General features: G+C 57.6%; 1 protein-coding gene across 2 annotated transcripts in view; it reads left to right on the forward strand.

Annotated features, from left to right (window-relative positions):
• Positions 1 to 25,306, forward strand: part of KCNAB2 (potassium voltage-gated channel subfamily A regulatory beta subunit 2) — an 83,426-nt gene that overhangs the window by 23,691 nt on the left and 34,429 nt on the right. Inside the window, exons 2-3 of one of the 2 annotated variants that reach the window (XM_075550474.1) lie at positions 5,497 to 5,622; positions 6,706 to 6,747. In XM_075550474.1, coding sequence (XP_075406589.1) covers positions 5,546 to 5,622; positions 6,706 to 6,747 — 119 coding nt within the window. In that variant the 5' untranslated portion in view covers positions 5,497 to 5,545. The remainder of the gene's footprint in view (positions 1 to 5,496; positions 5,623 to 6,705; positions 6,748 to 25,306) is intronic. The other variant, XM_075550484.1, reaches the window with a different exon arrangement.

Raw genomic sequence — 25,306 nt, forward strand, 5'->3', positions numbered from 1 at the left:
TTGTCCCAGCCCCCTGTTTGCCACACATCAGGCCTTTTTTGTCACATGCTGCTACCTTATCTTTTCAGAACCTCTAAATAGAAAGCTTGATTAACAGTCTGACCTGGTGGAATGAACTCCCAATGCATGATAAGTTGACATTTTCGTCCAGAACAAGGTTTGTCATCAATCAACATTTCACTTTTTTAAAACGAGAAAACCACTGCTACACTTAGGTTTTCCCATAGCGCTGTACTTGCCAGCTGTGGTCAACATCACAACAGTTTCTGCCGCATTTTCCCGAACAGGAAACAAAATGTCACAGCCGCCCCTGTTCTCTTCAATCAGCCATCACAAAAAACAAGGTTCCAGTGAAACTGCGCTCACGACAAAATTCACTGTGACCAGAGAGATTCCCAGGCGACACGGCCACTGGGTACACTGACTCAGAGTGAGTTGCTTGATGGTTGCCTAGCAAGAAAAATGCATACTACGAAAGCTCCACCCAGCGGAGTTTTTTTGTTTGTTTGGGTTTTTTATACTCCTTGGTATGTGGGCTATAAAAGGTATGTGGGGTCATTGTAGAGGTTTGGATCGAGGCTTGGTCACATGATATTGAATTGGATGTCTTAAGGCCATCCTAGTGTTGTGGCTGGGTCAGCCAAGGTCCTTGTTCCTAGAAGATACGTGCTGGAACATTTGAGGGTACGATGCCATGAAGTTGCGGCTTATTTTCAGAGAGTTCAGAACAGTGGTGTAGCTCTCAGAGAGAGCCAGAGAGTTCAAATAATTGATGATTTTGATGAAGAACAGGTTGGTGTGTGTAAGTATTCTGATTTTAACTCCCCAATTTTTCTGAAATTTATATTTTTTCCAAATAATATGCTTGGGAGAGAAACAAGGAAATGCTCCCAGATGGAACCCCCCAACCTTCCAAGGTCCTACGTCACTGTATCATCATGGCTGCGGAGAGAATAAGGGCTAGAATTTTCCAATATCTTTCCTCCTGGGCTCAAATCATCTGCATGTTTTATTTCACTTTGCTCCTTTAAAAAGTGCAGGCAAGCCATTATAAACACCTACTGCTTCAGGTTCTTTCTATATAAGTCGAGGTTGCTTGCTCAAGGTCACATACAAGCCAAGTTCAAATGCAGGAGCCAACACCCAGACTGCATACCTCCAGCTCAGACATCATTCCTGGCTCCTCTGTCAACTACGGCACCTTGCCACCACCCATCCCCACCATCCTGCCTGTGGCACCTCTGTTGAACCGAGTGCAGAGCTGCTGGGGTCCCTCGGCGACGACCCCTGCTACCCTTCATGGAATGGGGGGAGGCAGCCGTGTGCCAGCGTGCAGCCTAGGATGCGCAGCATCCCTGCTAGGATGCGGCTCCGCTGTGATTGGTCGCTGGGCGGGTGCAGTCGTTTCTGATTGGATGGCAGCAGCTGCAGCCCGAGGAGGGCGATTCTGGGCAGGCCCGCCGCTATCTGTGCATGTGTGTCCTGAATGCAAAGCAGGAGCCTGAGAGCATCTCAAGACCTGCCCCCACCCCACCCCATCCCATCCCCTGAAGGGTCAGAAGTGGTGGCCTGGGCTCCCACCACCCTGAGGAGGAAAGAGCCAGAAATGGCCTTGAGGGCCCGTGGGTCCTTGCAAAGTGGCCATCGGAGGCTGGCTGTGGTTCACGCTTGGCTGGGCCTCCAGCTGTGAGTGGAGGAGCTGACTGCTGACTCAGATAGAGTCTAGCTTTAGGGCAGGACTGCGTGGAGCCCAGGACAAGGGGGGCTGGGGGGAAGTGGACAGGTGTTTCCTCCAGGAGACTTCCATAAGCACAGCCAGAGGCCTTGGGTTGTCCCTGCCCTGTCACTGCCCTGAACGTCCCCAGTGGAGAGAGCAAGCATTGCGCCTTCAGATGCAGGTGGCCCCTCCCAGGCCTCCGCCTCACCCAGGAAGTGTTCTGCTTCCATTTGTGGCCGGCTGCTCTGTGCTGTGCCCCCTCCCCCACCCAGTTTTCACCCCTCCATTCATGCATCCCACAGCTACATACTGGGTGTCTTTGATGGGGCAGGCCCTGCCCCCACAGAGTGGACACCCTGGTGGGCGGAAGAACAGACCCTACACAGACCATCAGCTGAGCACTGAGAAGCACAGTGCAGGCTGGGGAGGGGGCGGAGGAATGGGGCTGCAGTGTGAGCTAAGGCACCCAGGGAGGGGAAGATGTTCCTGGACAGGGGACCCCTGCTTAAAGAGCTGAAAGCGTGGGGAACCCTTGGTGGCATCTGGGGCCTGAGAGCTACAGGCAGAACCCAAAGAGGGTGCCTTTGGTGGGATCACGGGCCCCTTTGGAGGCAGTGTGCCGAGTGGGCATGAGTCTGGGGGGCTCCAGGGAAGGCAAAACCAGAGAGGACATGGGGCAGAGGGGGTAGGGCCCAGAGGCAGGGGTTGAGACTTTGATGGTTACTCTGGAGGGAGTGGGAAGGTTTGGGGCCTGGTTTGGTTTGGTGGTTTCCCTCTTTCTGAACGCATCCGCTGACTCGATGTGTCTCATGTGTACAAGTCAGGGACACCAGTCATACCCGTCGTGTCGGGCAAGCGGCGTCCACTGCCAGTTCTCCATCACCCTCTGCATGATGTCCTCAAGGCCCACCCAGGTTGTGGGGCGTCACCTCTCTTTATGGCCAAATGAACTATCCCTGATCTGTGTGCGCGCCAGACATGGGATGTAGCCTTTCATACCTTCGCACGCAGGAGCTTGTGGGCACGGCTCCTGTCCAGTCTCTTGAGTGTGTACCTGGAGGTCGAATTGCTGCTGGCCAGGTGGTAGCAGCAGAAGGCTTTGAGCAACGTGGCGACATGACCCGATTCATGTTCTCGAAGGATCACTCCAGGTCCTTTGTTGAACCTGTGACTACAAGGAGGCAGAGGTGGAAGTGGGAGAGCTGTCAGGAAGCGGTTGTGGTCATCAGCCAGAGGGGGCGGGAGTGGAGGAGGCTGGCATGGGAGAAGCACTCACTGCTGTGGAGTCGATGCCAACACAGAGTAACCACACAGGACAGGGCCGAACTGCCCGGTGAGTTTCTGACTGTAACTCCAGGGGAGCAGGAAGCCCCATCTCTCTCCCATGAGCAGCACCAGGATTCCAGGTGGAATAAATGGAACCCGAGGGTCAGTAAATGGCTGGCTGTGTGGTGTGAAAGGAAAGGGGGAGTCAGGATGAGTTTGGACTGAGTGACCAGAAGGAAGGGCTTCCCTTTTATTCACGGGGAAGGGTGGGGAGTCAGGAGCTCTAGGATAGCATCCTTGGGGAGATGCTGAATAAGCCCCTGGGGAGCGCAGGGGGGAACGGAGACTGGAGCTGTAAGCCTGAGGGTCCCCAGTGTGATGGCGGCAGTCTGAGCAGGCAGAACTTCATGTGATGGGGCAAGAGAAGAGGCCCTCAGCCGGCCCAGGCGACCTGGAAGAGGGTGGCATTGGTGCACTGGTGAGGGCAGAAGGCAGACAGGAGTGAGCTGATGAGGGGGAGGGGGTAGAAATTGGGGGCAGCAGGTCAGGACCTCTTTGGGAGGAGGGGAGAGAAAGAGGACAGGAGCAGAGCAGCCGAGGGTCCGTGTGTTTAAGACAATGTGCCCAGAGATGGCAGAGCCCCCATCAGGCACGGAGAAGTAACGTGCAGTAGGGGCTGAGCCACAAGGCCAACCCCACCTGAGAGTCATGCCCCTGCCGGCTCACCAGATAAAGGACCCTCCCCCCCCCACCAAGTATCACAGAGAAAGCAGAATGATTTGAGGGCTGGTGCTGGGGGGTCGGGTGGAGTGGGGACCGAAGGGGGGGGGGCTTCTATTTTCTCTGTGACATAGGAGGCAAGGTCCCGAACAGGGAGAGGGACAGGGCATGAGATGTTGGAGGTCTGAAAAGAGGGGACTTGGGAGGGGTGGGGGGAAGAGGAACTGATACCAAGGTCTCAAGTAGAAAGAAAGTGATTCGAAAATGATGGCAACATACATACAAATGTGCTTGACACAATGGATGTCTGGATTGTGATAAGAGCTGTAAGAGCCCCCAATAAAATGATTTATAAAAGAAAGAAGAAGAGGGGGGCTGAGGAGTGGTGGTCATCTGGGAGAGTGGAGGCGAGAAAACCTAGGCAGACCAGTCCTGTGAAGGACCAGATGGGGCCGCCCGGGCCACACAGGCTCTGCTGCAGTGCAGTGGTCGACGATATAAGCAAATGGGTCTGTGTGGAAGTGTTCCAGTAAAGCTTTATTTACATTGATCACAATGATCGATGTATAACCCACACCCCCCAGGGGGATGAACAACAGAAACGTGAGTGAAGGGAGACAGCGGTCTGTGTGAGATATTAAAATAATTTATAAATGATCAAGGGTTCACAGCAGAGGGAAGGTGGAAGAGGGAGGGGGGAAATGAGCTGATACCAAGGGCTCAAGTAGAAAGAAAATGTTTTGAAAAGGATGATGGCAACAGAGGTCTTTATGGGAGCAGACTGCATGCCGCACTTTTTCCACAGAGTGGCTGGTGGATTTGAACCATCAACCTTTCAGCTAGCAGCCAGCGACCCTGACCACTGTACCACCAGGTCTCCTCTTCCCCCAGTGAGTCGGACCTGCCAGAGTTTGAGAGTCCCTGGATGAGGCAGATAAGGCCTGTTCCCCAGGGATTCATAATCATCTTCTCGTCAGAGTCTCTGGGGGCTTCTGCAGCACATCCCAGGGAGTGCTGCTAGCCCTGAAATGTCTAGAGGGTCTGGTGGTCCTCTTCCAGATGAAGAGGGCAGAGGGCTCACGGGGAGCAAGATGCTCAAGGAAGGGAGGCCCTGTGTCCTCCCGAAGCAGCTCTGGCTCCAAGGCAGAGTCCCAGGTGTCTCTGGCACAGCGTTGGAGCCAGGGAAGGTCTCAGGTCAACTGCCCCAGGCAGGGCTGGCGGGTGCCAGCATCCCGAGCTTCTCTGTTCAGACTTTTAATTGCTGCCAACCAGTCAGCTCTAAGCACGGCGACCGAATACCCCAGAGAAGGCAGCAGTGCTCTGCCTTGCGCCGTCCTCGGCACCGTCCATATGCTTGGGTTGTGAGTGCGGCCACTGGGTTCTGAAGGACTTCCACCACAGGGGCCTCATCTTCTACCATGACACTGGACTGTATTCTGTCATGATCTAGTCCTGGCGTTTTGTTGGCTACTTTTTGGAAACAGTGGGAGCCAGGGGTGGGGGTGGGGGTGGGGGAAAGGACCCTCGTGGAACTGGGGGGGTGGGGGTTGGAGAAGGAGAAGGAATGAGGAGGGAAGTCCCTTTCGACGTCATTCAGAGCCAGCCCTCGGAGGCTCTGCCTGGGACCTATCCCCCATGTCTGTCTGTCTCTGACTGTCCGTCCATTGAGGGATGTACAGAGCACCCAGTGAGACCGGCTGCCTTTTGGGGCCTTTGTCCTCTTTCGGCCACCTGGCCAGGTTAGACCCATCTCCCTAACTGCCTCCCCCGCACCCTTCTTTGCTGCTTCTCAGAACTCCTCCGTGAAGAAAACTGAGGGTCGGGGCGAGTGAGGCCGGCTCCATGTATCCGGAATCGACCACAGGTTCCCCTGCTCGGCTCTCTCTGCGGCAGACCGGCTCCCCCGGGATGATCTACAGGTGAGTCCCCGACCCTGCCCCCTCTGGACTGTCAGGGGACCAAGTGGGAGGACCAAGGGACCACAGGGGCCTTCTGCCTCCCACTATGCTTAGCGGGGTGCGAGGGGGGGGGGGAATGCCCCAGGCAAGTGCTGTCCCCAGGAGAAGTGAAAGCTTTTCAGAGCCAAAGCCGGGAGGGGAAACGGTTTTCCCACTGAGACTGAGCCTCGTTCCACTCCTGTCTTGTCCCTGGCTCCTCTGGGGCATTTCTTTGGAGAATCGAGGCGACCCCTCCCCGCTTCCTGCATCTGCCCTCTCGCATTGTGGGCCACGAGGCCCCTGTGGTTCCCGGCGTCCCACCCTCTACCCCCAGCACCTAGAAAGAGCCTCACCTTCTCGGCAGTCCCAGGGGGAACCTTGGCTGCCCATTTTGAATGTCTGGTCGGGTCCTCCAGGGCACCCCAGCCTCTGAGGACACAATGCCCCAGCTCAGTCCCTGGTGTTGCCAGGAAGTCACCGATGTTGAGGTCCTGGGCCCAGCATGCAGGAGGCATTCAGTTCAGGTCAAGGACAGTCCCAAAGCAGGCCGCTCTGTCCCATCCCCAGCGCCCATCATCCCATGGTGGGTCCACCCTTTTGGGATTATTTCTGGCCGCTGAGCCAGAGCAGCCCAGGGGAATGGGGCCCCACAAGAGCTCAGGGGCTTCCCCAGTCACCTGGGGCCGGACCAGTGCGACGGCCAGCATATCATGGTGTGAGGCTTTCGAAGTGTTGTTCTAAAACATGCTCTGTATCAAAACCCCAGCACGCGGTCACCCAGGAGGGTCCCCTTTTCCCACGTTTCCTGCTCTGGGTGCTGAACCTTGGTATATGCCAGGCGGGGCTGTACCTCTCTGTGACCAGATGGCTCCCAGGCGCTGCCTCCATCTGCCACTAGGAGGCGCTGCTGCAGAGGGTTTGGTGCCTGGTACCTTCCTCTCAGAAACCGGGCAGAGGGGTGGGATGCTTTTAGAGCAGGCATGTCCTGTGGTTAATGTGAATTGTGGACCCTCTCTCTTCCCTCCCTCCCTCCTTTCTCTCTCTTTTCTCCATTGCTTTCGGAAGTACTCGGTATGGGAGCCCCAAAAGACAGCTCCAGTTTTACAGGTAACACGCCCTTCGTTTTCCCTAAAATCCGGCCAGCCGAAGGCCAGGGAGCGGGTGGGCATGCTGGGGCCATCTCTGAAATAGCCCCTCCACCTCCCCCATGGGACTCAGGCTCTAGTGACCTCTTCTTGGCACCACTCAGCCAGTGTCATGGAAACATCCGGATAAAGAAACAAGAAAGCCCCATTCACTGTGCATGTTAATCTGCTCTGAATCCTACAAATGGGCTCCTGAAATCTGCCGTGCTCCCCACCAAGGCTGTCATCCAAACATCGACCAGTGGGTGGTGGGCAGAGGTGGGCAAGGCTTTCTCATGTCTGAGGGTCTGAGGCCATCAGAAGGAAGAACCCAGTGCTCCCACCCCCAGTCCCTGCTGCCCGTATTCATTCCCCTCCCTTGCAGCGCCGGGCTGATCTGTAGCCCACAGAGCCCTGGGGAAATCAAGGCTGGCACCGTCTTGGGCCATGTGGCACTGATATCACCTCTCCTGTTGATGCCTTCCCGATTGGTTTCCTTTGTGGCAGATCAGCGAGGTGGCTGTTTGCTAGTGGGGTAAGAGGTGTACAGAGGGGCCATCAAGAAGCCCGCGTTCTCCTAGCTTACAGACCGTCAGCCCGTTGTCCCTCCCTCCGGGCAGCTTGGTCTTCATCCACAAAATAGACCAATTCAATGCCAGCATCTCTAACTAGAAGTTCAATTGCCTTTTCCTCCTATCAGAAGAGTGTCCGTCATGCTGGCTCATGGGGTCAGTGAGCCCTGCCACCCTCTGCGCACACAGGTGCAGCCTTGGTCGCAGGTCCCGGGAGTGAGTTGGTGCTTCTTGACAACCAGGCCAGGGAGGGCTGTCTGCCCAGATGGGGCCTCTGAGCAACATGTATGCTCACCGGTGGCCAAGCCATGGGGCATCAGTGTCTAGTGCCACCAAAGAAGCCCAGACCAGGAATGTAGGTGACGGTGCCCAACTCCTACCTGGCCCTGTCCTCCCCACTGACCTTGCTGAGTGTGCCCAGGGTCTGGGGTGCGGGCTAATGCTTATCACTGATCCCTCATTACAAAGAGCCTGGTCTCTGGTTGTCCTGAAGTGTGTGCGAGATGAGGTCTTGTCTCAACTAGATTGATTTGAAATTGGACTCTGACATCCTGCTATTAGGTGGGAAGTGTATCATAAGGTGCGGCACCCATCCCAAGAGGACTGGCCAGGGAAGCTAGGCGTGCTCCTGAGCTGCACCCTCAGGGAACCCTGCCCTCTGCTGCCCTGGGAGGGAGCGAGGCCAGAGGAGCAGAGCAGAGGACGAATGCTTCACCAGGGATGGGGTGTGCGGGCGAGAGCATGTTCCATACCACCCGATAACCTTCGTCATCCTGACCGCCAACAGTCTTCGCCTTCTAGGAAGCCTTCGGGCTAGGCACCCCCTCCCAGTTCTCTAGTAAGAAGAGCCCCCTCCCTCCATCTGAAGATGGGTCTCCGGGCCTCTTAGCTCCACACTTGGAAGGCCCGCGGGATCCAACGGCCCTGCCCATTGGATGTCTGGTGGGTGACTGCATGTGGGCACACGGGCAGGCTTTCATGGTGACCTCTGGTGGGCGGGGTCTTGTGTGTACTGGGCATCCTGGGTGCCTCTGTGAGGTGGGGTCATCAACCCACGGACAATGAACATGGGCTCTTACCTGCAGATTGACTCAGGGCACCCCTGTGTGTCGGAGTAGAACTGGGTCCCGTAGGGCGTTCAAGGGCTGATTAGACCTAGAGTGCCAGGCCTTTCTTCCGAGGCACCTCCGGGTGGACTTGAGTGCCCTCCCAGCTGAACATGTTCGCCATTTGCACCCCACACCCTCCCCCCGCAGGGACTGCAAACACCAACGACTGTTTGCTGACTGAAGCCAGCCCCTGGCATGGACACCCGGTCTATCCCAGCTCTCTGACAACACCAGCGTGTCCTGGGCACCTGCCTCCTTCTCGTGACAGCTCCCGAGGGTGGGGGGCAGTACAAGGACCTCTACAGCTCAGCTGTGGCCATGTAGCCCCGGGACAGGCACCGATAGGCACATGCCTCTGACCGAGACATTTTGGGGTGGCCTGGTTCGGGGCAAGTTTGGCTGCAGTTATCCACACTGCCGGTTGGGCCTGTGTGTTCCCCCCTGCCGCCACCACCACCCACTGACCACCCCTCACCAGTGCTGACTTCCCTGCTTAGAATCCTGTGGGGCGCAGATGTTAACATTATTCTCTGCGAGCCGACAGGCTGGGGGTTTGAGTCCACCCAGAGGTGCCTTGGAAGAAAGGCCTGGTGCTCCACTTCCAGAACATCCGCAGTGGGAAAGCCTGTGGAACACGTGTCTACTCTGACCTGCAGGGAGGGGAGGGGCTGGCCGCCCTGAGTCCACAGCCCCCTGGTGAGGTGGCGATGGTGGTAGACTCCAGGCATAGACCTCTCAGGGCCGACACGCTGGAGGACAAGTGGGTGCAACCCCGGCCTGTTGGGCCCTGTGCTTGGGACCAGTACCCGTCACTTCACTCATGCTCCTCTGGAGAAAGCCAGCCAGAACCAAACCCAAAGCCAGAGGGCGGGAAGTACATTCTTCCCACCAGTAGGGGAGCTGCAGAGCCAGGTTATGACAGTCAAGGACGCCAAGCCAAAGGCCAGCTCCCTGCCCTGGAGCACGTGTGGTGGGTGAGCAAGGCGTTGCCCAGAGCTGTGCTGTGGCCGGCAGTCCGCTGGATCAGAGAAACAGGGTGTGTTTGATACCCAGAGGCCAGTAATGGCCCAGGAGGAGGTGAGTCTGAACTATGGGAGGTCTGGGGGAAAGAGGCACAGGTTGGGGAAGAAAAAGGAGACCAAAGCTGAGCACCTGACCGGGCAGGGATGGGCAGGGGAGTGGTTTTAAGAAGGTCTGTGCAGGGATGGACGTTCTGTTAACAGAGCAGCTTGCCTGGAGATGGGGAGGACCTGTGAGACTGCTGCCCCGCCCCCCCGCCGCCGCCACCCCAGCAATACACAGGGATATGAGATGACCAATGACACAGGGACCAGGGGTGGCCTTAGAGAAACTCCGTCCAGTCCACCACTTGCAGCCTCTACAGAGAATAGCCTGCTCCCAGCCTCCCCCACGCCCCAACCCGCTGGTCTCAAGTCCACTCCCCACCCCAGTCAGGCTCGACTCCTGTGGACTTGTGGGCAGACAGCTCCGCCTCCACAGGCAGCTCGAGCGTTTGGGTCAGCAGATAATGGCCTCTCCAAGATGATCTCCAGAGCCGTGACCCTGGGGCAGGGGGCTCCGAGTTGAACTTGACCCCTAAACCTCTTTAGGAACACTGTGAACCCACCTCCCCGAGCCCAGATCAACACATGTGTGCCAAAGAAGGGTCCCTGGGTCCCCGTGTGGACGGACTTCCAGAGCCTTTGCTGGCAGAGTAGGGCATTCCAATCTGGGGCACATCCCGGTGGAGGGGAGGAGGGGTCTCCACACAGCACGGACCACGGCTCACCCACGCTGCAGACAGACAGGAGTTGGATGGGGCAGAACTGCAAGCTTTGCCTTCTGCCCTTTTTCTACCTGGGGTAGGGAAGGGCAGGGGATGCCAAGGGACGGCTCCCCTCCCCAGCACCAGGCCCCTGCCCCTGAGCTGGCCGCCAGGCTGCGCCCAGAACTTCACTTCCTAAGCTTTTAGGGGCAGCAGCGCTCGTGAATAATTCAGCCGTGCTCGCCGAGATGAAAACACCCTAATAGAACTAATGGACTCCGGGTCTCGGAACTGGGCTCTTGTGGGACCCAGCTCACTCGCCAACCACTTCTGACGCGGGTTGGTCCGTTGGTCGGGCAGCGACACTCCCGAACACGAGCAGCATCTCACCAGGGTATCCGAGCGGCTGGTGAGCCCCCATATCCCCGGCTGGGCCCTTTCTCAGCAGCAGGACAGCAGGTGAGCGGCCCCATCTCTGCTTTGGGAGCAGCCGTCCCGCCTCCTGTACAGGGGGCTGCCCTGGGGGCCGACGGAGCTAGCAGATGGGAGCAGGTGCTTTTCTTGTCTGTGTGCTGGGGGTGTGGGGGGGATGCTTTTAGCTGAACTGGAATCAGACCCTCTACATTGCCGGAAGCTGAAAGCCTAGAACCGCCGGGCCATGGGCATGTGTGCGTGAGGAGGTGAGGGTGTAGGTCCCGCCTGGCAGTGTCCTCAGCTGATGGCCTGGGCTTGAGCTGCCTTGTCTCCCTCTGCAGGGGCCAGCTCAGACCTTGTGAGTTCAGGGTGGCCGGCAGGGTGTGGCTGCTGCCTGCGGGCTGAAAGGCTGGGGGGTTGGGGGGCTGGGGCCTGGGTGCGCGGTTGTTCTGGAGCACAAACAGTGTTGTGTTGGCACTGCTGCATCTGGGAGCGAGCTTCCCTCCCCCCACCCCCACCCCCAGCGCCGCATTTCTGGTTTCCGGAACTCTCGCTCTCCTCTCCCACCGCTCACCCTCCTCGGTCTCCGGGTTCCATGTCTTGGTGGCTCGCCTGAAACAGACCCCCAGCAAGAAATGCAGAGACTGGGATGGGGGGGGGGGAGGAGTGCTTCCGGCTGACTTAATGAGGTTGCCATCTTTGTGTCAGTGTTCCGTGTCGTGTTGCTAATTGACAGGAACTCCCCTGAGACACACACACCCCACAATCGACAAGAATAGATTTGCAGAAGGCAAGCCAGGAACAGGACAGGAGGTGCAGTGACCATGCCGGCCAGCAAGGGCTACTGAGGAGGGGGCTGCTTTATCTGGGGACTGGGGGGGGGCAAGGGGCTGAGTGTCCAGCCATGGAGGCCCGAAGTGTGCCTTCCAGCCCCTAGATGGAGAAGCAGGTGCAGCAGCCCCAGGTGACCTGGCAGCGTTTGACAGGTGTTTTCATTCATGGTCCCAACTCTACTGGCATCACCATCAGGCAGGGGGACCTGAGCACCCCTGCAGTGAGGAGGCAGCTACATCCAAGAGCAGGTTTCTGCCCTCCCCCGGTGGACCATCTTGGCTGCACTGAGGACCCCAGGAATCCCCTTCTGTCCTCTGTGCCCACCATCCTCCCTACTCTGTCCAGTCAGGCCTCCCTCTAGCACCTTATGAGGGTGAATGACCACAGCCAGGCTCACTGCCCCGCAGGCCCACCTGTGGGCTCTAGGTCCTGTCCCTCATGCCCCCCCTGGGCCAGTGTGGGGGAGAGCTGAGGTTGCCCAATGTGGGAAGCCCTTCAAGATGTGCCCGTGGGAAGATCAGAGTCAGAGACCCCTGAGAGAAGGCAACCTTCCAGCCCCAGCCACAGTAGCCAAGAGATTGGCCAAGGACTTGTTCTGCCCTCTCCCCCCATTTCCCCTGCAGACCACCCAGCTCACCCCTGTGTCTGCAGTGAGGGGACCCTTAGGAAAACCTGCCTCCTGTTTGGCCGCTCTCCCTGGTAAGGTCTGGTGCCTGCGGCCCTGTTTCACCTGCACCAAGCACCTGTCCCAACACCCCCTTTTTCTCCACAGCCCTGGTAAGAGCTGGTGGTGGGGCCCCATCTTGCTGCAGTGTGTCCACCCCCCAAAAAGAGAGGCCAGGCAACACTGAGTGGGAGATAAGCTGCCCTTGCCCAGAGCCCAGCGCCAGGTCTCCATGCACCCTGGGGCCCTGATGCGTGTGCAGAGCCGGCAGCCCGCTGCTGCCTGGGGGATCCTCTTGAGAGCTAATGGCCAGCTGGATGGGAAGTGTGTGCTGGCCAGGTCCTGTGTCTCAGGAAGGGCCACTACTGCGGCTGGCGCTGACCTGTCTGTGGGCACTGCCCTGGGAGGCAGGTTTGCAGCTAGGAGGTGGCCCACTGCCTGAGAAGGGCCTGTGATTTGTGGCCAGTGGGTGCACCAGCACCTCGGCCTCCTAGGGAGGGTGGGGCTTCATGTAGGGAGCACCCCCCCTTCTTTCTTGCTCCTCAGAGCGCTTGACATGAACCGGGAGGAGGCCCCTGATGAGGGGCACATTCAGTGACAGATACATCTGGTGGGGAGGGATGTACAGCGGAAGGCAAGGGGCCCTCACAGGCCCTGGTTTCCCTCTGAAGGCCCACACTCTGTTGGTCAGTAGCAGACAGCTAAGGCCCTGCTGGGGAATCAATATGAGAGAGAGTGTTCGCATGCCCCCAGCAGGTGAGATGATGGACGACAGAGGCAGTGGAGGAAGGCTGAGCACAGAGGGATGTGAGTATCAGGGTGGGTGGAGAATCCAGGGAGATGCTGCCTGCCAGGACCGGCACTGGCCAGCCTTAACCAAGGTGGCTGGTCTGGGACCTCCGTGGAGCCCTCTCAGACCCGGAAGCCATGTCTTCACTCACTGGTCCTCAGACTCCTCACGCCACTGCCTGCCTCTGCTGGGCAGAGCCAGACAGAACCAACCCTCCCAAACCAGCTGCCCGGGGACCCTGACCTCATAGGGAGCTTATTTCTCAGGGCAGAGGTAGGACAGGCAACCAGCCCTGCAGAAATGGTAGCTACACCTCCTCCCCTGCTTCTCCTCAGAACAATCAGGGACCAAGAAGGAGGGGTTGTCAGTGATGTATCTCAGGGGACAGGGGGACCAGGACAGTGGGCCCGGGGTCTGGTCTTTGATGCTGGCAAGATATGCTCTCAACACCCCCCACCGCAAGTCACAGATTTGATATTCCATTAATTAGTGCAAACAGAGCATTCTAAGGCTCCCCCGTGGGAGGAAGGAACGCCTTTCTGCTCCCGGAAAGATGGAGTCTCAGAAGCCCATGGGGCAGTCCTTGCCTGTCCTGTGGGGTCACGATGAGGTGGAGTGGAATTGATGGCCATGGACCAGTTCTTTTTCTGCATTCTCTTGCCCTTGCTTTATTTTCACTTGCCCCTGACCCCCTCACACATCGAAACCCCCATCTTGACAGCCATCCGATGCCCACCAGAGAGACGGCTTGCAGTAAAAGTCGGGGCTGCCCAAAAGTGTCCACTCATGACTTTTTCACCCAAGAAACTTGCGGCACGAGCAAACGCACCCAGAAGCCTGTGGGATTTTGAGCCAATTTCTGGTCTCCAGGAGTTCAGAAGCCTTTCCCTGCTGCCACATGTTCCCTGAGGCTCCCATTCATGTGGGATCAGGACCCACGGTTGATGAACTTTGGGTCAAGTTGCCCTTCCCCTAGTGATGAGCTTGTACACAGTTAGTTCGAGGGTGTTTGGTCCTCAGTTAGGAGCCCTGGTTCTGAAGTGGCTGCTCTTTGAGCTGCTAACCACGAATCCATCAGTTCAAAACCACCAGTCAGTCGGCAGGAGAAAGACGAGGCTTTCCACTGTACCCAGCAAGAGTTACAATCTCGGAAACCCACAGGGGCAGCTCTACCCTGTCCTAGAGGGTCACTTGGAGCCAGCTTTGACCTGATGCCCTTATTTAAGATGACTGTTTATTTAGCAATGCCTCTGGTCATTTCAAGCTCTCAGATCTCCCCACCTCACTCCTCCATAGAGATGAACCCTGCTCCATCTCTGGTGCAAAACTCCATAGGCTGTGATATAATTATGGTCACGGACCCCAGAGAACCCCACCCTTCAGGGTTTAGGGCTCATGGGGGGAGAGCTGCCCATCTGGCTCTGTCTTGCGGGAGTTTGCTTCGATGAGGGGTGTGGTCCCTGCCCCTCTGAGTCTCAGGCTACTTCCCCGGGGACAACCCTTTCCTGGTTTGTCCTGGGCATCTTGCCGAGCAAGCGCTGTGAGGCGTGAGTGCCGGGGGCAGGCCTTCTGCATGCTCCCCTCCCCACTCCCGTTCTCACAGGGAGCACGTGGGGGTTCTGCGTCCCCGCCTGGAATGCGGCTTCGCCTGTGCTTGTGTCGTGCACGGGGCCACAGGAAGGAGGCTTAGCCAGAGCCCTTGAGGACCCCAGAATCTAATTTCCCAGAGGGACCAGGCCCCATCCCCAAGCCCCTCTGGCTAGACGGGGTTTGGCTGAAGCATTCGCTGCCCTGGGCCAACGACTGTGCCTGGGGCACCGGGAGCAACACGGGCTAACCCGCCACCGCTGGGCGTTTCCGTCTGGACCACAGCAGGTACCATGTTGTCCATGACGTACAGCGAGAGCCTAAGGAGCGTGAGCAGCAAATGCCCATCCGACTGGGCCCTGCACCCTGTCCGCCAGACAGACACGCTAGAGCTGCAGCGCCTGCGAGAGGTGCGGGCGGCCGTCCAGGCCAAGAACATGGAGAGCTTCCTCCGCATGCACGGGCTCTCCCTGGACAGCTGCACCGCCCAGCGCACGGGCATGAAGTATCGGTAAGGCACCAGGCGCGGGCTCGGGGGGAGGACTCACTGTCCACCGGAGGCCGCCTGAGGCAGGAGCTGCAGCAGGAAGGGATCGGCCCACTACCAGTGTACCGTCTGGGCGGGTAGCACGTGCGTTTAGAAAGTCCCGGCCGTCAGAAAGTGCACAAAAGAAAATGAAAGTGTTCGTGGTCCTGTCCTCCAAAGATGCACACTGGTAAGAGCCTGGTGTAGCATCATTTTTAGAAAATCATTCTATTGGGGAATAGTGGCATTTTTTTTCAAATGTGTTTTCAAAGGTTATTTTATGTATGCAGAAAAATGTATGTGTGTGTGTGTGGTAGCAGGGATCAAGCCCCCTTGGGTGGGGCAACAGTGCACACTGGGAGGGCCGAGCACAGCCAGGGTGCTGCAGCACAAAGCCCGGTGATCTACTTCCAGGCCTGCAGTGGAGAGAACCCTGGGGAGCCGCCCCTCTCGGCAGCACACAGGGTGCCACGCGTCAGGACGGACTCGGTGGCACCCGGCTTCGAGTTTGCTTAGCGGGCATGGACACGTGGTTTATTGCGTCTCTTGTCCCTACTAGTCACCACTAGAAGGGAGCTAAATGGGAAATCGTGAGACGGCCTCACCTGCTCGTCTCTGATGGCAACAGAGCAGATCGTGTCCGGGCACAGACGTGCTCCCCTCCTTGAGCTCCCTGCTGCCGTGGTCACTCAGGCCCGGGAGTTGATGCCATCTCACAGCGACCCTACAGGCCAGGGTGGAACTGCCCCCATGGACTTCTTATGATGGCCGCTCTTCTCGGGAGTAGAAAGCCTAGTCTTTCTCCCGAGAAGCAGCTGGTGGTTTCAAACTGCTGGCGCTGAGGTTTGTTAGCAGCCCTGAGATGCCACTGGGGCCTTCAAGTCTGTTCCGACTCACAGCGACCCTGTCCATATACAACAAACAACTGCCCACCTGCCTGCGCCGTGCTCCCCACTCTGCGGGGCTTGAGCCTAGGGTGTCCGTCCATTTCGTGGGTGGTCTTCCCCTTTCTCACTCCCTGCTTCATCACGGCCCTTGTGGAGGCACCCTGGCTCGACTCCTTACGTGCCTCTTTATGGACAGTGGCTTTGAGCAGGCGGCAACGAACTCGCTGTGCCTAGATGTCCCACCACGTGGCCCTGGAGTGGTAGACAGTAGCTCTGACTTTTCTTGAACTGCAAACGGACAGCCTGGGCAGTTCACTGATCTTCAGAATCAGCACCTGGGACAGCACTCCGGCAGCCCGGGGCTGGTTCCTTGAAGCTTCAGGAAATGACCGCAGCTGCCCTGAAGTTGACATTTTCCTTTATTAACGCCCCCACCCTGACCCCCCCCAATGCATCTTGGAAATAGGCAGCGGGGCCCCTCTGCGCCACCTCTGTAGGGTTGCCATGCTGAACAAACAAAGGCAGAGAAGAGCACTCAGTTCCCTCTGAAGGGAAACGATGATTCTTTATTCTCAGCGCAAGTCCCATGTGACACTGGGTTCATTTTTGTGGCTGTTAGCTGCCCCCTCGGGTTGACTCTGACGAGTAGTGACCCCGTGTGTGTCGAGCACGTCTGCTTCACGGGTCTTCAAAGCTGTGACCGCTGGGAAACTGGCCACGAGGCCTTTCTTCCAAGTCACCCTCAACTTTCTTCCAAGTCACCCTCAACTCACCCTGTAGGCTAACAGTAGAGGGGTTAACTGTGCCACCCAGGGACCCCAATCTGGAGCACACTTGACCTTGTAAGGGTCACTGGTGGCTCTTTGGTGCTGACCAGAAGGTCCGTGGATGGAACCCACCTGTTGCTCCCCGGGAGAAAGATGTCACTGTCCAGTCCCATCATGATGGTGCCTGGGAAACCCCATGGAGCAGGGTCACTGTGAGTGAGAACGGACTTCATGCCCGTGGAGGTGCCTCAAGCCATGTGTGCTTGACTTCATCCCCATTCCTTGGGTACTCTAGAGCTGTGGCCACCATCTGACAGGCCCTTCGGGTCACTTAGCCAGTCTCTGTGAGCCCTGCTGCCTGCTGATGCAGAGTGGGGGTGCAGGCCCACCCAGCGGCACCTCGGGAGTAGTACAGGCTCACCGGGAGCCGGAAGGGGCGTGTTAGCAAGAGGTCTGGGTTCCCCCTGGATCCTGGGGCAGAGGCCCCCGTCTGTTCCCTTTCCCATTTTCTCCTTTGGCAGGTCAGTTTGGCCTTCAACCATTGTTTGGACATGCGATTAGAGTTTTAAAGATACAAAGCTCTTCTGCCAGAGCCCATCACACATCAGGACCCTTGAGCTTTGGGTTCTAAATCTGACCTTCAGGGAAGGGCAGAGTCAGATCATTTGGTCTCAGTGGAACTTTTCATTCTGATAGAACATCTCAAGAGAAGACTGTGCCTGCCCTGCCTCCCCCCACCCCCTTGTCTCTTTTCTTTACCCCCACCCCAACCACCACCTTCTTTGTACATAGATGCCTTTCATTTACTCAGCAAATGTTTACCAAGGTGAGACAGTACTTGGGCCCCTTGCTCCCTCCTGTGCAGACAGGACGGGTGGCAGGCTGGAGGCTGGACACATCTTTCCTGTCCTGATGCCGGACCGCTGCCCCAGTGTGTGGTGCTCAGTCCCCTAGGGACACCTGCCTCCTTCAGAAACTATGATAAAGGGACAGGACAACCCCTCTCTCCCTGGCAACTGCTGGCCCAGAGGCTTTCATGCCCAAGGGCCTCTTTCTTATCTGGCCAATTCTGCCTTGCCACATGCAGGGACCAGGTGATCTGGAAATGGGAGATCTGGGGCAAACACCAGCGATTATTAAAGATCCCAGATAAACCACCTTCTTGGTTAGCGTCTGGCCTGGGACTCGGCTAAGCTCCGACTGAAACATTCATTTTAAAATGATAGTGGCTTCAGATAAGTGCTGCCACCCCTGGGCCAGGAGACACCTCGGCAGGCAGGCCTGATTGCTGCCGTGGGTGAGGGTGGGGGTGGGGGAACTTCCTTCCTCTGTCTCCTGCAGCTCCATGTGTGCTTGTTGATTGGGTTTTTAACTGCCCTCAATGATCACTGCTACAACATGAATGTTTGAAATGCATTTCCCCGTGTCCGCATCAGAAGCTTGGTCAGGGAGGAGCAGACTTATCCTCTAGCCCAGGGGTTCGGCAAACTTTGGAGACAGAAGAGCCAACTCTGTCCCCCAGAATAATTTTTAAATTATTCCAGGGCCGTCAGAAGTCTATCTTTACAAACAAAGGAAATCACCACGATCTGAAAAATATCCTTAAAGTTTCGTTCGATTTCCCTTTGGAGCCACATGCACGGACCAGAAGAGTGGCCTATGGCTGAAGAGCTGCAGTTTGCTCTAGCCAGGTCGGAGGTTCGAGTCCACACAGAGGCACCTGGGATCTACCACTGAAAACTCAGCCACTGAAACCCCGGTGGAGCAGAGCCCCGAGGTCCTGGGGTAGCACATGTGGGTGACACTGGACAGCTAGCCTGAAGCCTGGAGCCCAGCCTATAGCACTGAGGGAGGCCTGGCACACTGCTTACGGGAGACGATCGGCAGGAAAACCTTCAGGGCAGGCCTGCTCTGACCCACATGGACCCACGGGAGGTCTAGAGAACAACCAGACAGCAGCTAACAGCACCCATGAAGGGACTGTGGTCCAGCTCCCCACTGGGCTGACTTGCTGGATGGTCTGGCGAGGTGTCCTCAGAGGGGCAGCCAAAGGCTGCGGCCTGGGCCCCCACTCTGCCAGCCAGGCCCTGGCTAGTCTTTGGACCAGGTACAGCATGTCCTCTGCTTCTCTTGGGACCCCACCCTCCTAACCGCAAGGTCAGCAGATAGAAACCAGCAGACCCTCCAAGGGAAAAACAGGAGGCGTTTTGCTCCCATAAAGATCTCCATCCTAGGAGACCCCCCCAGGCGGCTCTGCTGTGTCCTCCAGGGTCGGTCTGCGTCGGCATGGACTCGATGGCGCCGAGTGCGGCTGGAGTTCGGTACAACAATTAAGTGCTCAGCTGCTGACTGGATGTTCCAACTGCCCAGCAGCCCCCCATCCCCTAGAGATCTCTCTGGGAGATGACAGCCTGAAGAAGCCACTGTCGCAAGGGGCTGCTGCAAGTCTAAAAGCTACGCAGTCCCTTGTTTGAGAGCAGGGCCCCCTCTGCCCACAACACCCAGAACCTCCCAAGCCCCTGCATGGACTGGTTAAGTTGCGTGTGTTCCCCTGCGCAACGTCCCTGTGGAGGTGAAAACCGTCCACATGCTTGGCGGAGAGCCAGAAAGTCGGCAGGTGGAGGTGTCTCGGAAGAAAGGCCTGGCACCCTCGGGATCGCAGTCGACAGTGGCAAAGGGCTGAGAAGCTGAACAGGCCGTTTTGTGGCTGATGACCTTTTTCCCCTCGGAGGTCACTGGGTGCAGCCAGGGTGACGATTTCCCAGGGAGCAGAAGGAAGAAGGGGCAGCAGGGAATCCTCAGGAAGTTGGGAGGGGCCATGGCCTCACGTGGCCATGCTCTCTGTCAGCCCCAGTCCGGCCACAAAGCGGGTCCTGGCTCCAGCTCCCCGTCTACTAGCCTCACCAGCAAGCCCTGCATGACCAGAGAGCCCTGCCTACCCACCAGTGACGTCCCCCCCCTGCTTCTCACTGGGAGGACACTGCATCCCAGATCACGTCCCAGCTTCCTTCCTTCCAGAGCCTGGTCCACCTAGAACCCCTGACCTCTCCTAGGAGACTTAGCCCTGACCATGGTTCGGATGCTGGGAACCAAAATGTCCAAATGCTCCATACGTCCTGCCCTGCAAAGGTCGTTGCTCACACCTACTGTCAACCCCCTCTTCCAGGTTGCCCACCAACTTGCCAACCTTTGCAGCCCCCACTGTGTAGAGTAGTCCTGGGGTGGGTAGCACTGCTGCCCCCCCCCATCTCCCCTCATTTCAGACCAACAGGCAGGACGATCCACCGCAGCAGAACCGTTCTGGGAGGAGCTGCCGGCCTGGCGGTTGTGTCAGTCCATGTCATGGAGGTCAGATTCACTGACCCCCGCTGTCCCGATGCTTTTGTAGCAGCAGGCCTGCCCTGGTGATGTCTAAAGTAAGCGGGCTGTAGCCCCTCCATCCTCACCTCTAAGGAACTTAGCTGTGCTTCGTCCAAGATGATTTGTCTGTTCTTCTGGCTGTCTGTGCGATTCTCCAGTCTCCTCCCACCTCACAGTCCAGACACACCAATTCTTCACCGCCGTCAAGGTGGCGCCGGCCTGGGCAGCAGCTCACAGTTATGCACGGGGTTTCCATGGGTCAGAACAGGTCTCTGGGGTTCTACCAGCAACCCCAGCCCCGAGTCCTCCCTCCCCGCCTCCCCCCTGGCCACATTCCAGCCACTTCAGGCTTGTAGCCATCCATGGGGATAACCAGGCCATGCAGGTCCCGCATGTGTGGGGGTGCTGGCAGGAGTCCGGGAGGCCAGAGTGGCAGCTCAGCTAGGATGAGCCCCATGTCTGAAGGCGGTTGAGCCAGGGACGCTGTGACTGGTGGCATTCCACCAGTTTAATTTGAAGTGACCGCACCTCGCGTTAATCACAGCAGGAAGCAGCTACCCCGTTTTAATGGCGGGAGCAGGGGGCAGGGCCGAGCAAAGATCTGTGATGGTTGGAATAAGCCACCCACACTCAGGACTTTTGACGCCTCCTGTCGCACCTGACGCGCACCCGGTGGCCCCTTCAGTGGGGCTCCGCCGTGGCAGGTTCAGGTCGAGGTTGTACATAGTCGGCGTTCCACTCGCGTCTAGTCCTGGTGGCCTCAAGAACCCCAGGACTCAGAGTCCCTGCTCTGGGCAAGTGGAAAGTTCTGGACTCTGGCGAGCCTTTACAAGCCACTGGGGTTCCTGTCCACTTTGGCTGGACAGTTCTCTCCTGGGTACAGCCCGTCTTTTTCCTGGGCCCTCCGGGAGAGTTCTGGCTGCAGACGTCCATTCCCATCATTTGCAACATCCTCAAAATGCCTTCGCAAGGCTTCTCACAGACTGTCCAGCTACCCTCAAAGACTCCCTAGTGCCCAGGGGCTGGCACAGGATATGCTCCAGGTATCCCTGGGTCACATCTGGGAAGAGCAGCCCGTGGGTGGATGAGCACGCAAGTCTTTCTTTCCTGACTTCCATCCCTGCCCCAGTGATTCTGGCTATAAAGGAGGATGTGGAGGGCAGGGGCTGCATCTCCCCTGACCCAGGGCAGGGCCGCTTGCTCAGGCTGCAGGCTTTAGTAAGCAACCCCCTCCATGTTCCAGTGGTCTCCTGGGTACCAGGGAGCTCTCCCAAGACCCCCGTGCGTGCTAGCCATCTAGTGGGAGAGAAATACAAATCCACAGCAGCAGAACTTGGGAGCCTCAGGGTGTCCAGCACTATGCTGGACAGGGACAGCAAGGGGACAGAGAGGGGACCAGTTCCTCAGGGACCCTGGGAGGGGAGAGTAGCAGGTGTAGAGGCCCCAGGGCAGCAGGTACAGTGAGGCAGGTTCTATAGACATGCAAAGGCCAGGTGGCCAGGCAGTGTGGCACAGAGGGCAGTGCGGGGTGGATGGAACCAAATTCTGTCCTCTCAATACACTGGGAGGAGTCCTGGTGGCCTAGTGGGTTCCAGGTTGGGCTGCTAACCACAAGGTCAGCAGTTTGAAACCACCAGCCTCTCCTCAGGAGAAAGACGAGGTGTCCTCCTATGAAGAGTTAAAGCCGAGGAAACCCACAGGGCAGTTCTCGATCCTGTAGGGGCGCTGTGAATTGGAATCAACTTGGTGGCAGGTAGTTTGGTAATGTCGCTTTGTGCACTGGGTACAGGGATGCCCCATGTACCTAGGTGTCTGGGGGGGGGGGGTGTTTTGCTTGTGGACCTGGAAACGCCCCAAGTCCAGCTTGACCTCACCCCCCTCCTTCTGACTTTCCCGGGTATGATGGCAGCCCAGAGCGGTGTGACAGATAGGACCAGGAGTAGGGACCTTCCTTCGTCTCCCAAAGCCCAACTCTGGGCCTCCCCATCTTATCACAGCCCCAAAGGCCAGCCCAGGAGGTGGGAGACTGGGGCGTAAGGGAGCAAGCGTGGTGGCAGCCAGCGTGGACAGGACCCAACACATCTCAGGCCAGTGTGGTGGCCCTTCCTTTGCTCACCAGCAGTACCTCCCGGGTCGCAATCCACAGGGAAACTGCCACCAAGCTGTTCCGTCAATGAGCTCCCTGTCCTTGTCACCCTGCCTTTGATGGCACAGTGCCCCCCCCACACACACAGGCACTGGCCAGTGAGCGCCTGGGCTTCATTCATTCAGAAATCCCGGTCACGTGTTTCACTCCCGCTGAGATGGCTGGGCTCAAAGCAGAGACGAAGAGGACATGTTGGTGAGCAGGTGGGCAGGCAGGCAGGGAAAGTGGGACCCTGATGTTTGCTGGTGGGGGTGCAAAATGGCCTGGCTGTTTCCCAGAACAGCGTGGCGCTTTCTCCAAATCCCAGAATAGAACCATCGCGTGACTCTCTTGGCGTCGCCGTTAGGAGCCACTGAGTCGGTTCCAACACAGCCACTCGCTCCGTACAGCAGAAGGACACTGCCCCGTCCTGCCCCCACACCATCCTCAGCTGTTGCCATGTCTGAGCCCATGGTCGCAGCCCGTGTCCACCCAACCTGTCGAGGGGCTTCTTTCTCACTGCCCCTCCGCTTTGCACGGAGCCCTTCACCAGGGACTGGTCTCTTCTGAGATCATGCCCAACGTGCGTGAGACCAAGTCTAGCCACCCTTGCCTCTAAGAGCATTCTGGCTGAACTTCTTCCGAGGCAAGACATGTGTGTCTTTGGGCAGTCCGTGGCACTCTCAGTGTTCGTCACCAGCACCGCCACCCACGTGCATCCGTCGCCTTTGATGGTCCAACGTTCAAGTGTACAGGAAGCAACTGAAAACAGGATGCGCTCCCTAATCCTCCAAGGAGCCTCCCTGTAAAAGAGGTCTGGTGCGGTAGAAGGAGCCTCCCTGTAAAAGAGGTCTGGTGCGGTAGAAGGAGCCTCCCTGTAAAAGAGGTCTGGTGCGGTAGATCCACATGGCCTGGCACTGGATAAATCTGCTGCACAAGATGTATGTTTAGGGAGCAGAATTGCAATCATCTGAGCTGAGGACATAGAAGCAGAGACTTGCATCCTGATGCTCAGTGCAGTTCACATTAGCCCAAAGGTGAAGACAGCCCACATGCCCACCGACAGGTGAATGGATAAACCCAGCCCGTCGGAGAAACCAAGTCTTGATGCGTACACTCGTGTAGATGGAGCGGGTGCTGGGGGACACACAAGATGGGGAGTGCAATACCAGGAAGGGACAAATACTCGATGTCCACCAAGCCACTCATAGTGACCCTACAAGACAGAGTAGACCTGTCGCCTGATATTTTTAAATCTTTACAGAAGTAGACTTCTTTCTCCCAGGAGGCAGCTTGGTGAGTTCAAACCATGGACCTTGTGGTTAGCAGTTCAGTGCAAATATGACCTCACTTATCTAAAGAGGCCAGAAAAGACAAACATAGGGGGACCAAACTTTATTAGTAATTGCCAGAGGCAGGAGCGAGGAGGACAGGGGGGACTTGAGAGTGATGGAAGCATCATGTCGATTAAACTTGGGGTTGCACCGCCAATTGGTTTCGTTGCTGTCTGTAAGCTGTACACCTGGCTCAAAGGAAACACGGGCGACGTGCCACTGTGCGCTTGGCATTGCTCCAGCTCTGGGGATTGTGTATGAGCTGCCTGGTGCCGCTGTAACAAGGCCCCACGGTGCAGTGGCTTCACCTTGTCCACTCATACTACGGTCTCCATGGGCCACCGTCAGGGTGTCTCCCCCTGGAGGCTCCAGGGGAGATTCTATGCCCTTGTCTTTTCCAGCTGCTAGAGTCCCCACCCCCACACCCACCCCGCCTCGTCTTGCCTATGACTGCTTCCTCCAACCCTGTGATGGCTGGGGGTTCCGTCACAGGACCCTCCTGGGTAAGGGTAGGGGCAGAGCTCAGCCTAGTGCCCAGGGAGACATGGCTCTTGCTCCATGAGGAGCAAGCCTCCTTGGAGAAACTTCTCTTCCCTGTAACAAGGGCTCAGGGGGGCAGTCGGGCTGGTGTCTGGAAACCCTCCCTCTTCCTGCCGGGACCTCCCAGGTGGGACACAGGCCCTACTGCCAGTCACTAGTGGGCTTCACGGCGGTCGCCTGTGGTCACCAACAGTGTCCCTTTAGAGGATTGTCCGCCAAAAGGACACGTGGTCTGAGGAGGGTCTCACAGGCGAGACTGCTATGTAGACCGTAGACAGTGGCAGGCATCCTGATAGAGGAGTCCCACACTCCATGTCAGTGAGGAGCAGGTGATCCTGATGCAGGGGCCAGACCCCACACTGATTAGGAGCAGGGTACCTGGGCAGATGTCCTGGTGCACAGAGACTGGAGGGTGGCACCAACAGCCTGTGTCCTAACCCATAAGGTGTGTAAAGGGATGGGAGACAAAGGAGGCCGGCCGAGTGTCCTGTCTTAAGCAACTGGGAGGATGCCATTCCTGTGGGAATGATGCTGAGCCCCGGTACAAAGTCAAGCTCTCGAGAATGTATGCTGAGCTCAAGAAATTCAGGGTGCAGGTTGGAGTCCGGAGACAGGCTGTCGTGGGACTTCAGTGGGCATGAGTTCCCGGGGGGGGGGGGGACGATTCTCAGCATAAATATGGCTTTGTGTGTGGCTGCACAGGGAGGGAGCTGGACAGAGCCAGGTCATGGGTTGGCCTGTGTGCTTGCCCTTATTCTTACTCATCGTTCCCATTACTAGGATGGGGTCTTCCTGGTAGCAGGAGGCCGGATGCCTTGCCTAGCAGCGCACCCTCAGCAGGTCAGGCGGCTGGGGCAGCCGAGAGAAAGAAGGGTGTCCACTGCCTAGTTTTTACTCTGGGCTTCTGGTCAGCAGCTCAGCTGAGATTATTTTCAAGGGCCGTCACCTAGACTGAGAGCCAGCTGACCCTCCTCTACATACCCCTTCCCAGCATCGAGCACTGGGCACCACATCCACCATGAACTCAGTCTGATCAGAACATGACCCAGCCTTTCCCTGAGCAGGGGTGAGTGCAACAAGCACCCAGGGGCTTTCTCCAGGTGCACCCCCACTGATTGCAAGATGAGTAGGGATGTCAACAGGAACCCCCCCACCCATCTTGTCCCACAACCTCAGCCAGACATCTTCCTTCCTTGTAGCCCTCAGCCCACCCCCCACCTCCCACTATGCCTCTGTCCGTGGGTTTTTCTGCTGGGGTCTGCGCGTCT

This window comes from Tenrec ecaudatus, chromosome 1, assembly GCF_050624435.1.
Source record: "Tenrec ecaudatus isolate mTenEca1 chromosome 1, mTenEca1.hap1, whole genome shotgun sequence".
In the NCBI taxonomy this organism is placed as follows: Eukaryota; Metazoa; Chordata; class Mammalia; order Afrosoricida; family Tenrecidae; genus Tenrec; species Tenrec ecaudatus.